Source organism: Triticum aestivum, chromosome 7D (genome assembly GCF_018294505.1).
Source record: "Triticum aestivum cultivar Chinese Spring chromosome 7D, IWGSC CS RefSeq v2.1, whole genome shotgun sequence".
Lineage (NCBI taxonomy): Eukaryota > Viridiplantae > Streptophyta > Magnoliopsida > Poales > Poaceae > Triticum > Triticum aestivum.
Window position 1 is genome coordinate 68,690,174 of NC_057814.1, and position 11,231 is coordinate 68,701,404.

The following is an 11,231-nucleotide window of genomic DNA, read 5'->3' on the forward strand; positions in this document are numbered from 1 at the left end:
GTTTCATATTTAACCGTCCAATATAGAAACTGTCCTGATGCTGAATAAAATGTATTTGAACCCGTCATATAATGCTCTCCTGCTCAGTACCAATCCCACTAGATGACTGATCTCAGTAGCAACATCAAATCACGGCCATATGATGCTCTCCTAGTCGGTGTTCACTCAATAGTTGCCAGCCCGTTATCGAAAGCATGCCTAATTCAAGATACAGCAGCTAGTCACTACAATCAAAGTTCCAACTTCCTCTCCTGCCTGATCAATTTCTCCAAGGCTAAAAATAACTGAGAGCAACATAACCAGAAATGCTAGTCAAGGAGACACCAAGGTTTAGGAAGGAATCACAACCTTGAGAAGCGTTCAGAAATTATATTCTGAACGGAGACTACAAATCGTAAGTATTCAGAAATATCTTATACCCCACTTAAATAAATGTGTCCTATCTGGTCATACGGCAAGCTCCAGGCAAACAGAACAAAATATTTCACCCATGAGCCATTCTACCAGAGATATTTATATTCTGAACGGAGACTACAAATCGTAACTTCAATACCATTCTACCAGAGATATTTATTTTTGTTTAAGATGGCCCAAGGTAGTTCTAAAAATAAGATGGCCCAAGGTTACTGCTGTTATCTGAAGTTTCAGGTTACTGCTGTTATCTGAAGTTTCAGGTTACTGCTGTTATCTGAAGTTTCAGGTTACTGTTGTTATCTGAAGTTTCAGGTTACTGTCGTTTCATATTCAGTCATCCTATATAGAAAGTGTCATCATGATAAACAAAATGTATTTCACTGCAACCGGCAATCCCAGTAGATGCCTGGCTTCAATAGCAGATCACCAATGCTCTCCTACTTGGTGTGCACTCTAGTTTCCACCCAAAAACTTGAAGCGTGCCAAATTCCAGCTACAACCGCCCGTAACCCCAACCCAAGTTTCAACTTCCTGTCCTGCCTGATCAATTTCTCCAAGGCCAAAAAAACTAGGGGACAACATAACCAGAAATGCTAGCTAAGAAGACAAGTTTTTAGGAAGGAAGCACAAGAAGCACGTAATACCGTATACACCCGCTACGGATAACCTCGGTAGGTACCAAGGAATTACTTGCTCATGTGAAATTGCTAGAACTCACGATGTGGCATTGCTGTGAAACAAACATACTAATTCAATTTCATCATGGAGCTTAAGGGGGGAAATCAAACTAAACAAACAATCAGTTACTACCACTCAAAAAAATTCATACAGAGAGAGAACTTAGAAAGCTTAGATACATGCTAAGATGGTACAGTACTCTGAAACTTCAGAATCATGTTCAGTATAACAACAAGATTTATTCCCCCAGCAGAGTAAAACAGAACCACCATGCCATGCCCATGCCATATCCTTATGATTACAGCTTAGAACGAATCCGAGAGCAAGTTTTTACCCTCCCAGTTGGCAGCGGTTGCTCAGAAGTCAGAGCAGCGGCCGCCGCGCTCCCAGTCGCCGTACCGGGTGGGCTCGGGCCCATGCGGGCCGCCGATCTCGCCAGTTGCCTCGTTTATGTCCAGGCCGCCGTCATCATCCTCCTCCTCCCCCGCCTTCCGCGCGCCAGCACCACCGCCCTGCGCCTCGTCCGCCTCCTTCACGGCGCTCTGGGCCTCCCCCTTCTCGGCTGCAGCGGCGCCCGCCGCCGCCGCCGGCTGATCCGCGGGGGAGGCGGAGCTGGAGAACGCGGGGCGGAGGAGCGGCGAGGGAGGGGGCTTGGAGAGGCGGGAGAGAGCGGGGGCCGACGCGGAGGCGAGGCGGCGGAGGTGGTGGTTGGCCGCCATGGTTTGGTCTCGTCTCGCTGCGTTGCTTGAGTCGAGATCGCGGCGTGTGCAGAAGACGGGGGCGGTGCGCCCGTGCGCGGTGCTCACGCTGACCACGTCGCGTGCTGGTCGGCCTCGTGCATACACCAGTTCGGCCCAGCTAAAGATATGCTGGGCCAGGAATCGTCGCGGGAGGTAAGATAAGAATATCGCTTATTGCGAGACGTAGCTTTGGCACTACTGGGCCGGCCCAGAATTTTATCTATCGCGCGAGTTTTTCTCCCTCTGGTTTTCTTATAAGGTTTTAACTTAAATTGGTTTTCATCTGTTTTTTTTTCTGTTTCTCATTCTCTTCAGATTTCATAGGTTTCTTCGGTTTTTCTTTCTTCTTTTTCTTTTTCAGTACATGTCTAGAATTTTATTACATAACAAAAACATTTTATTTATACACGTTTAATGTTTTCAAATACATGATTAACATTTATTTCAAATATATTTGGCTGTCTATTTTTTCATACACATTGTACTTTTTTTTTACATCTAAAACATTTTTGGGATAATTAGATTTATGCCCCTAGTTGTGTCCCACTCGTCTGTTTTACCCCTAATTCCCAAAAGTCACCGGTTCTGTCCAAGTCACTTTGCTCCTCTTATGCTTTTGCCCTTTGACCGTTTGACCGTCAGTTTGAAAACTTCATAACTAATTCATACTAAATTAGATAAATGCAAATAAGATACCAAAATGTTCAGAAAAACATCACGTATATGTCAGTGTCATTTGCATTCATGAAAAAAGTGTTGGAACGTGCACATCCGAGTTTTAGCTCTTTTGATACCACCATGAATAGTGAAATCTAAAAAAAATAAAAAATAAATCAAAAAAATATGGTGGCGAAGAACAACAAATGTTCTAAGTGCTTGCCAAGTTTCATTAGGGAACGACATTCGTGGAAGTCGTGGCAAAAAAATATTCTATTTTGGAGTGCTGATTGTTTTTTTTTGCCGCGGCACCCACGAATGTTATTCCCTGATGAAACTTGGCAGGCACTTAAAACATTTGTCATTCTTTGCCACCAATTTTTATTTTATTTTTTTGAACTTTTTTAGATTTTACTATTCATGGTGGTAGCATAAGAGCTAAAACTCGGATGGGCACTTTCCAACACTTTTTTCATGAATGCAAATGACACTGACATATAGGTGATGTTTTTCTGAACATTTTGGTATCTTATTTGCATTTTTCTGATTTAGTATGAATTAGTTATGAAGTTTTCAAACTGATGGTCAAACGGTCAAAGGGCAAAAGCATAATAGGAGCAAAGTGACTTGGACAGAACCGGTGACTTTTGGGAATTAGGGGTAAAACAGACGAGTGGGACACAACTAGGGGCATAAATCTAATTATCCCAACATTTTTTGTACAAGTTTAACATTTTCGAAATACATGATTAACATTATTTAAATATGTGTTAAACAATTTTCAAATACACACTGAAACATTCTTTTTCATAAATGATACAAAATATCTCTTGTTTAAAACTATGTGACCATTTTTTTATATTGTATAGTTTTTTACATGTCATGAACATATTATAATAACTCATAAGCATATTTCAGAATTTAATGTACATTTTCCTGAATGGTAGGAAACCATTTAATGAATTCCAAGTCCAATATTTTCAATTGTATAATTTTTTAATGTCACATACATTTCTCAAAACACGTGAACATTTTATAAATCTCGCAATTTGAATGGTCTAACTTGCTTTTATATTAAGCTAACAAATTTTAAGTATTGTGTTAACATATTTTATATTATCTGTAACCATTTATAAATTTTTAAGTACGCTAACTAAATAATTACTTTTTGTAATATATGTACTACTCTGCCTCTGTCCCAATTTAATTGACGCCAGTTGTACACAAATTTGTACTAGCTTAGCTCTCCCTCCGCGTCACTTAATTCAGGACTGAGGGAGTATTTAGAATCTCATAGAATATAAAAAAAGGAGAAAAAGATAATACATAAGAAGAAACAAAATTGCTAAACTAACTCTGCTAGGCCTGCTCAATTAGAATGCCCCCTAAAGCTAAGAGGGGGCGTACCTCGACCTCACTATTAGAGAAACAAAGACATGCCCACACCTGTTCATAGATAATTGCCGCGAGGCTTTGGCACTTGCGGCCGACCTATCTTTGGATCACTTGGAAATTGCTAGTGACCGCAGAACGATTATGGATGACATCATAAAAGGGGCGAGAGGCACTCATATCACAATCTTCAAGAAGATAAATAACAGAAGAGCACTTTTTTGCTAGTTGTAATTTTACATTCGAAGGTCGTGCTCCGAATCAGGGGGCTCATAAACTCGTAAACAAACTTGCCTCGCTTCCACAGGGTCGCCACTTGTGGCTTATTTCCCCTCATGACCCCCTTGTATCCCTTTGATTATTGTTCCAAATTAATAAAGTATGGGATCCCTAGAAAAACCTGTTCGCAGACAAAAGGCACCGTGTATATTCGATGTCCGGGGGTGATGCACCACAACTGATGTCGAAAGAGACTCGACGAAAGCGCGGTACACAAGCAATCCGACGAGCGCTTTTGTAGAACCAAAACCCCACATACCCGGGTGGGCCCAGTCAGGGAATGTGGCGGCTATGGGCTGCTATAGATAGATCAAACTTCCCCTATGCTGGCCCAAGTATCGTCGCGGGAGATAAGTCTCGCTTACTGCGTTACATTGCTCTGGATCTAATGGGCCGGCCTAATATTTTATCTATCACATGAGTTTTTCTCTCAATTGTTTTCTTATTAGGTTTACACTGTGCTGCATTGGTTTTCTTCTATCTTTCTTTGGTTTTATTTTTTCTTATTTTCTTTGTTCCATTACCAGTTTTTGTAGGCTTCTTCTGTTTATTATTTTTACTTCTCCTTTTTTCTATTTTTCAGTACATGTCCACATTTTTTATAGACATTCTACATTTCGCGTGTGTATCAGAAATATTTTATTTATACACGTTCAACAATTTTTCTAATATGATGTCTATATATTTTCATATACATTATAAATTTTTTGTATACATCTAAAATATTGTTTTTACAATTTTAACGTTTGTCATATACATGATTAGCATTTTTTAACATGTGTTAAAATATTTCAGATGCATATTATTTTCAGGAATGATATAAATCATTTTCTTAAGCTATGTGAACATTTGTTTATATTGTACTCCCCTTGTAAACTCTTATAAGATAATTCATAAAAGATCTTATATTAGTTTACAGATAGAGTATAATTATTTACATGTCACGAACATATTAGTTGTTTTAACTCTTAAATATATATATTAAAACTCAACATAAACGTTTTTGAATGGTATGAAACCTTTTCTTGAATGGCACGAACATTTTTTTACAATGCAATTTTTTCAAAAATGTCATGTGCTTTTCTCGAAATAGGTGACCTTTTAGAATCTCGCAAACATTTTATTTGAATGCTCCCAACTATTTTTTTAATATTAAGCTAACAAGCTTCTAATAGTGGGTTAACATTTTTCATATTCTCAGTAAACTTTTTAAGTATATTATTTTCTGGGAATATGTGTTCTTAGGTTCTCTTAAAATATAAAAATAAACTTTGTTAGAAAAATACATAAAAACAAACAAATCTGCTAAACTAACTCTACGGGCCCGGCCACTTAGAGTGCTCCATAAGGGCGGGGGCATACCTCGGTCTCGCTAGGAATGTAACGAAGACGTGCCCACTCTGGTTTTGGGAACCAACTAGAAGTTTCCCTAAACTGGTTTTTCTTTTTTCTTTTTTCTTTGTTCTTTCCTTTTTCTTTTTTTATTTATTCGTTTCTTTTTTTTTTCAAGTTTAATTTCGTTATTTACAAAGGTTCATATTTCAAAAATTGTTCGGCAACTCAAAAAATTGTTCATGCTTCTAAAATGTATCCATTTTTTAAACAAATGTCTGTGTTTACGAAAATGGTTCATAAATTCAAAAAATGTTCACATTTCTAAAAGAAAATTCGGGAATTTTAAAAATATTTCTGTTTTTTAAAAATTGTTCGGGATGTTTCATTTCATTTTTAGTACTTTTTAAATAATGACCAGGATTTGAAAAAAGTGTCTGTTTTAAAAAATTGTTCACAAATATTTAAAAAATGATCTCTTTTTCAAATTTTTGTTCACGTATTCAAAATTTGTTCCCGTTTCAAATTTGCTAATGATTTTCAAGAAAATTCTCCATTTCAATTTTTTTCTAAAAATTCAAAATATGTTCGTGATTTTAAAAATATGTTCTCATTTTCAATTTTTTCTTCACGTACACAAAATTTGTTCCTGTTTCAAATTTGTTTGGGATTTTCGAAAAATTTCTCCGTTTCTAAATTTGGTCTAAAAATTCAAAATATGTTCGTGATTTTAAAAATTGTTTGAACAACATTCGGAAAATTGTAATTTTTGATCTTGTTTTCAAAAAATTGTTTGTAATTTCAATAATGTTCTCATTTTCTATTTTGTTCCAATTTTTGTTGACAAAAGATGTTTGAGATTCCTCAAAATTGTACATGTTTTGACAAAATATTTAAGTTTTTAAAATTGGTTCAGAAATTTGCAAATTTTCACATTTCAAAAAATTGTTCACTTTTCTGAAAAATGTTGAAATCTTCAAATTTTGTTCACAAATAACTAAAAATGTTTCGAGCTTCAATTTTGGTTCGTTATTTGGAAAAACATTCAGGATTTCAATATTTATTTATTTTGAGTAAAAATTAAAATTTCAAAATTTGTTCAAGTAATTTAAAAATTGTTCCAAACTAAAAAATCACCTGCAGAAATATTGGTTCTTGTGTTTAGAAAATGTTCCCAACTATTTTATAATCTGTCTGAAGTCCCAAAACAAATTCGTGTTTTCTAAAAAAAATTGAATCTAAATTTTTATTCACATTTATTCAAAACTTCATTTCGTGTTTTCCGAAATTTGTTCAATTTTCAAAAATGTATACAGATACAGAAAATAGCATGCAACATGGAATATCCTGCAACTTTAAGTCTTAAATAAGGTCCCGATGCGCTTTGAATCACAAGTAACAGTTTGATCCAGTGACTAGTATGACTCGTTGAGGAGATGGACGTCACAAGTTCGATTCCTCACTTCGTCACCTTTTGTTTTCGCGATTTTTACTGATGTAAACACAGTTCGCCGGTGCCTGGGCCGGCCCAGTCTCACTGCTCCTGTACGTCGTGCAGGCAATTAGCCGCAAAACGCGGCACATAGGAGCTCCCGCTAGGGTGTTTCTTGACGTAGAAAAAACGGATAAGGCGAGGCCCATGTTCGCAGCAGAGTGCGGTGAGCTGGCATTTGTTTGCGTGCGGTTGCTATTGTGGTTTTTTTTTCTTGTACTAGTAAGCTTGCACGTGCAATGCACGTCTCATTCGACTTAAAAATTTGAATATGCAAAGCTTCAGTAAATTCCAATCCACATATAGCTACTTGTAATTCACTCTGCAATGATTTGTACCACCTTCAATATGCTCTGCGAGTTTGAAACCTGGTAGGATCCACACTTCAGAAATCACAAACTTGCATAAAGAAGCTATAGTACCGATTGCGTACTCTCGAGAAAACAAACTTGCATAAAGCTCATATCGACATTAAATCAATTGACATAAATTCTCTGTTGATGAATCAATAGAAACCTATTTTAATCATACGCTTATATGGGGGTACCAGATCAGTATCAAAGGCAACTTACCCCTTTTCTGGTGTAATGCACACATGCTTGTACCAATGACTGGTACCACATATATAAGCCTATATATTGTGCGATGCTTAGAAGGGGCGTGCTTTCAAATTCCCAAGGAAAAGAGCACTTATATAGTCCGTCAAATCGGGTCAACAATTCAACATGCCTGTAGATGTCGAGTGATGTGAGTTGACTATAGACAAATAGCTAAATAAAGGAGATGAGGAAATTAATATTAGTAGTGTAATGAACTTCATACTGACTGCAAGTCACGTACATGTAGTCAAGTTGAGGCAGAAATCATTTTTCTTGGAACATAATTTGGTAGCACTCCATCATTGCCATGAAACCTGTAATTTCAAATGTCAGTCTTCAGATACATAATTGTTAATTTAAGTCTTAACTGAATCTCTGCAAGCAAGCATGATGGTTTTAGCATCAGATACATAAAGATTAGGATAACCTGGCATACAAATCACCTCAAATTAGGGTATACCAGGATTGCAAAATTCACAGTTGTAGCACGGTACTATATAGTATAGTGAGTAGCTTGTGCTTCAGGCCACCGACACACAACATACTGGAAACAGTAATACCCATCTGATGACTTGTACCGGTGAAATGATGCAAAGAATAAGGTGAAGAGAGCATAGAGAGAAGGTCAGACAACATGTGATTACGACCGACTCCATTTGGTAAAGGAAATAGAGGATCCCTGCCCCCACTAGAACCATCCATTATATAGTTTTAGTGTTCAAGTACGTTATTAAACCTTCCAATATGGATTAGACGACATCATCAGCAACCTGTCGTGTGTCCATCGGAAGTATCAATTGGACTACTCTAAATGGGAAAGATAAAAATCCCCAAGGATTAAATACCGGCGAACAAAATAATATCATAACAAAAAAATTATTAGACATGCAAAACCACTACAATTTTCAAAGTATATAGCTAAATTCACTTTTATTTTTCACTTCTGTACGTATGCAAAAATGTAATAAGGGTTTTATAGACTTGTGGTACCTCTTTTAGTTTTTTTAGTGATGCGTCCTCAAAAGTATAGCAATTAAGAAAAGGCCGGCATGCCTGCAGTGGCGGAGGTGGGATTAGTGGGATTAGGATGTTGGGGAGGGCCGGTTGGAGCAGAAAACAAGTCAAATGCTGCACTGTTCATGTGTTTATTATGAACAAATCCATAGTATTGGGAGGGGGGCAGGGCCCCTTGCTGGTCATGTGTTTATCGCCACACAATGCCTGCAAATAAGAACAAATTTTTTTCTCACTACAATGATTTTGATAGTTAAATTTATCGGTACACATTTAACTGGGAACAGAAATATTTTAGATGATGTACTCCTAATCCCTCATTCGAACGGTTGATTACTTCATCTGTTGACGAACCAAAAAAATGATAGGGGCACATACATACTCTTAAGTCAATTTATAAACCTTGATGGAGATGGAGATATTAACAAATAGACTGATATTTGTCAGTTGTGACTGAAATTAGGTAATTCATAGAAGGATAAACTCTAAAAATTAGCAGAAAAGAGGAATATGGAACATTAGCATGGAGTTTTATAGTCGGAGATCTATACCCTAACCACACACATAGTAAAGGTGGCAGTGGCTCCAGCGTCCACGAAGGCAGTGAAACTGGGACTCCGAAATATCCTCGTTTCCTTGTTCTGTGTTCAAGGGCTGCTCGAAAGGGTGGTATTTCAACAATTAGACAATAGCTAGCTGATTCATATCAACTCATAGCACGACAATAAAAGGCGATAAAAAACAGCAAAAAAGAAAATGACATCTAAACGCTATACCACTCAAACAAATGATTTTTTTTGGTATTCCAAACTGCAAGACTACAATGAACCTTGTATCCATCTGTTTATAAATAAGCATTTGTAGCTAAGAATGGATCGATCAAACTGTGACAGAGAAACAAAATTGCATACAGAGTTGTAGCAAGGAACCAAAATCAAAGGGGTTCCTAACCCGGGTTGGGGAAACCTATCAAACTTGCAATCTGAGCAAGCTAAAAAGGCGATGAAATAAATGCTCTCACCTAAAGCAAGGAGGAAGCTTGCATGTGGTTGACAGTGAGGTGCAGAGGTTGAGGTTGTTGAACCAATCACACATGCAAAATTCAGGATTTTCTATTTCCTTGTGAGACACATACCTTGAATAATGAAAGAATGACATCGCAAGACACTGGACAATACATTTCAATTTAGCATCTAGAAATTGCTCTCCCGGTGGAAAACCTGCAAGCATAGAAATATAGGACATCGTGGTGAACAATTTGAATAATATTCTTACTGAAGTACAGTGAGAGCAAAACATAGCACACAAAGGGTAAATAGAAGACCTCAATATTTCAGCATGAGTATTAAACTATTAATGGTAAAGACAAATGAACAGGTTTGCATTTCATTGAAGATGCTCTAGCCATAGGGTGAAATTCATTTGAAAAATCTGAAAACACACATTTGTTAACCATTGCCTTCGGAACTGAACACACACATCCAAAACACCTGAAATCTGGTTTCCATGATTCTTTGTGGTACACAGCTAAATTGTAAACTTATTAATATATTTCGTTGCTTATTTGCTACAAAGAAAATTTTGGATACCATTGAGAACATCAGCACTATAAGCCTGTGATGCATACTGTCTATATTCCTACAGCATGTGCAAGTAAAATGCAAACACTGTGTCATGATAGAAGGACGGTTTTTTTTTTTTGCTTTGTGATGCGAAACCTCCCTTTCATCAGTCACATACAGAATTGACGTTTCATCACTTAGATTATATCATCACGCAGCAACAGAAATACAAATTAACAAGGGGGGGGGGGGGGGGTGATCTTGCCTTATCAATTTCCTGTTGCTCTTGCTCCTCCCTCACATACTCGGATCCAATGTGATCCCCTCCTACTACAAGGAATCATGAGTTGGACAAGAGAAGGTGCAGAACTGTGTATGTGAGAGAGGAAAAGTAGATCAGAGAAAGAAAGAGATGTACCTGCAGGTTTCATTCATCAACGACAAAAGGGTGTGGAGCTAGGGTCCCTCACCATCGGATGCAGGCACACCCCTTCGGAGAGGAGACACGCGGTCGGCATCTGCCTCCCCGCCGCGCACAACAGGGCCACCTCCCTCGCCCATGTCCTCACCGACGCCTACGCGGCGCTCGCCGACTGCGCCGTCCCTGGAGGGACTTTACCTTCGCGGGGCACCTCTTCCTCGGCGGAGGCGGCAGTGCGTGGAGGAGGGATGGCGGCGACGGCGGACCGGGCGGCGCGCCGGCGGCCCTGACGGCTCGGCTCTCGTCTGGGCGCGGCGCGTTGTGGACGGGGCGAGGAGGGGCCGGACAGAGCGGCGCGTGGACGGGGCGGCCGAGCGGCTGGAGAGTGGGCGTGGCGGTCCGGCGGCGTGCAGACGGAGGCGGCGGTGGCTGGCGGGGAGTATGTGGGGGGAAGAGGTCGGGCAGGGGCCAAACTGCCCGAGGGCGTGGTCGCGGGAGGGCGCTTTTTTTTTTGACCGGACGTGTTTATGAGGATTGTATGGTGGGTAATTAAAGCATAAAACATGTTTGTTGTTTTGAAGCGATGTAGACCATCAGATTGCAGGTTTGAATGGATAGGATGATTTGGTTCTCCGCCCTCTCTTCCTTTTA

General features: G+C 38.9%; 1 protein-coding gene and 1 long non-coding RNA gene across 6 annotated transcripts; both read right to left on the reverse strand.

Annotated features, from left to right (window-relative positions):
• Window positions 1-1,202: 1,202 nt before the first annotated feature.
• Window positions 1,203-1,905, reverse strand: LOC123165482 (zinc finger protein ZIC 2). The gene has a single exon (XM_044583137.1). The coding sequence runs from the start codon at window positions 1,809-1,811 to the stop codon at window positions 1,449-1,451; it is 363 nt and encodes a 120-aa protein (XP_044439072.1). The 5' UTR covers window positions 1,812-1,905; the 3' UTR covers window positions 1,203-1,448.
• A 4,913-nt stretch (window positions 1,906-6,818) lies between these two features.
• Window positions 6,819-9,821, reverse strand: LOC123168321 (uncharacterized). Of its 5 annotated transcripts, none has more exons than XR_006484285.1 (5): window positions 9,162-9,814; window positions 8,574-8,804; window positions 7,825-7,897; window positions 7,557-7,713; window positions 6,819-7,352 (listed from the first exon to the last, which is right to left on the reverse strand). It is a non-coding gene; the product is annotated as an uncharacterized lncRNA (long non-coding RNA). The 5 variants fall into 5 exon arrangements; XR_006484284.1 differs by lacking the exon at window positions 6,819-7,352 and having other exon boundaries at window positions 7,369-7,713; window positions 9,162-9,251; window positions 9,733-9,821; XR_006484287.1 differs by lacking the exon at window positions 6,819-7,352 and having other exon boundaries at window positions 7,369-7,713; window positions 9,149-9,251; window positions 9,733-9,821.
• Between the last annotated feature and the right edge of the window lie 1,410 nt (window positions 9,822-11,231).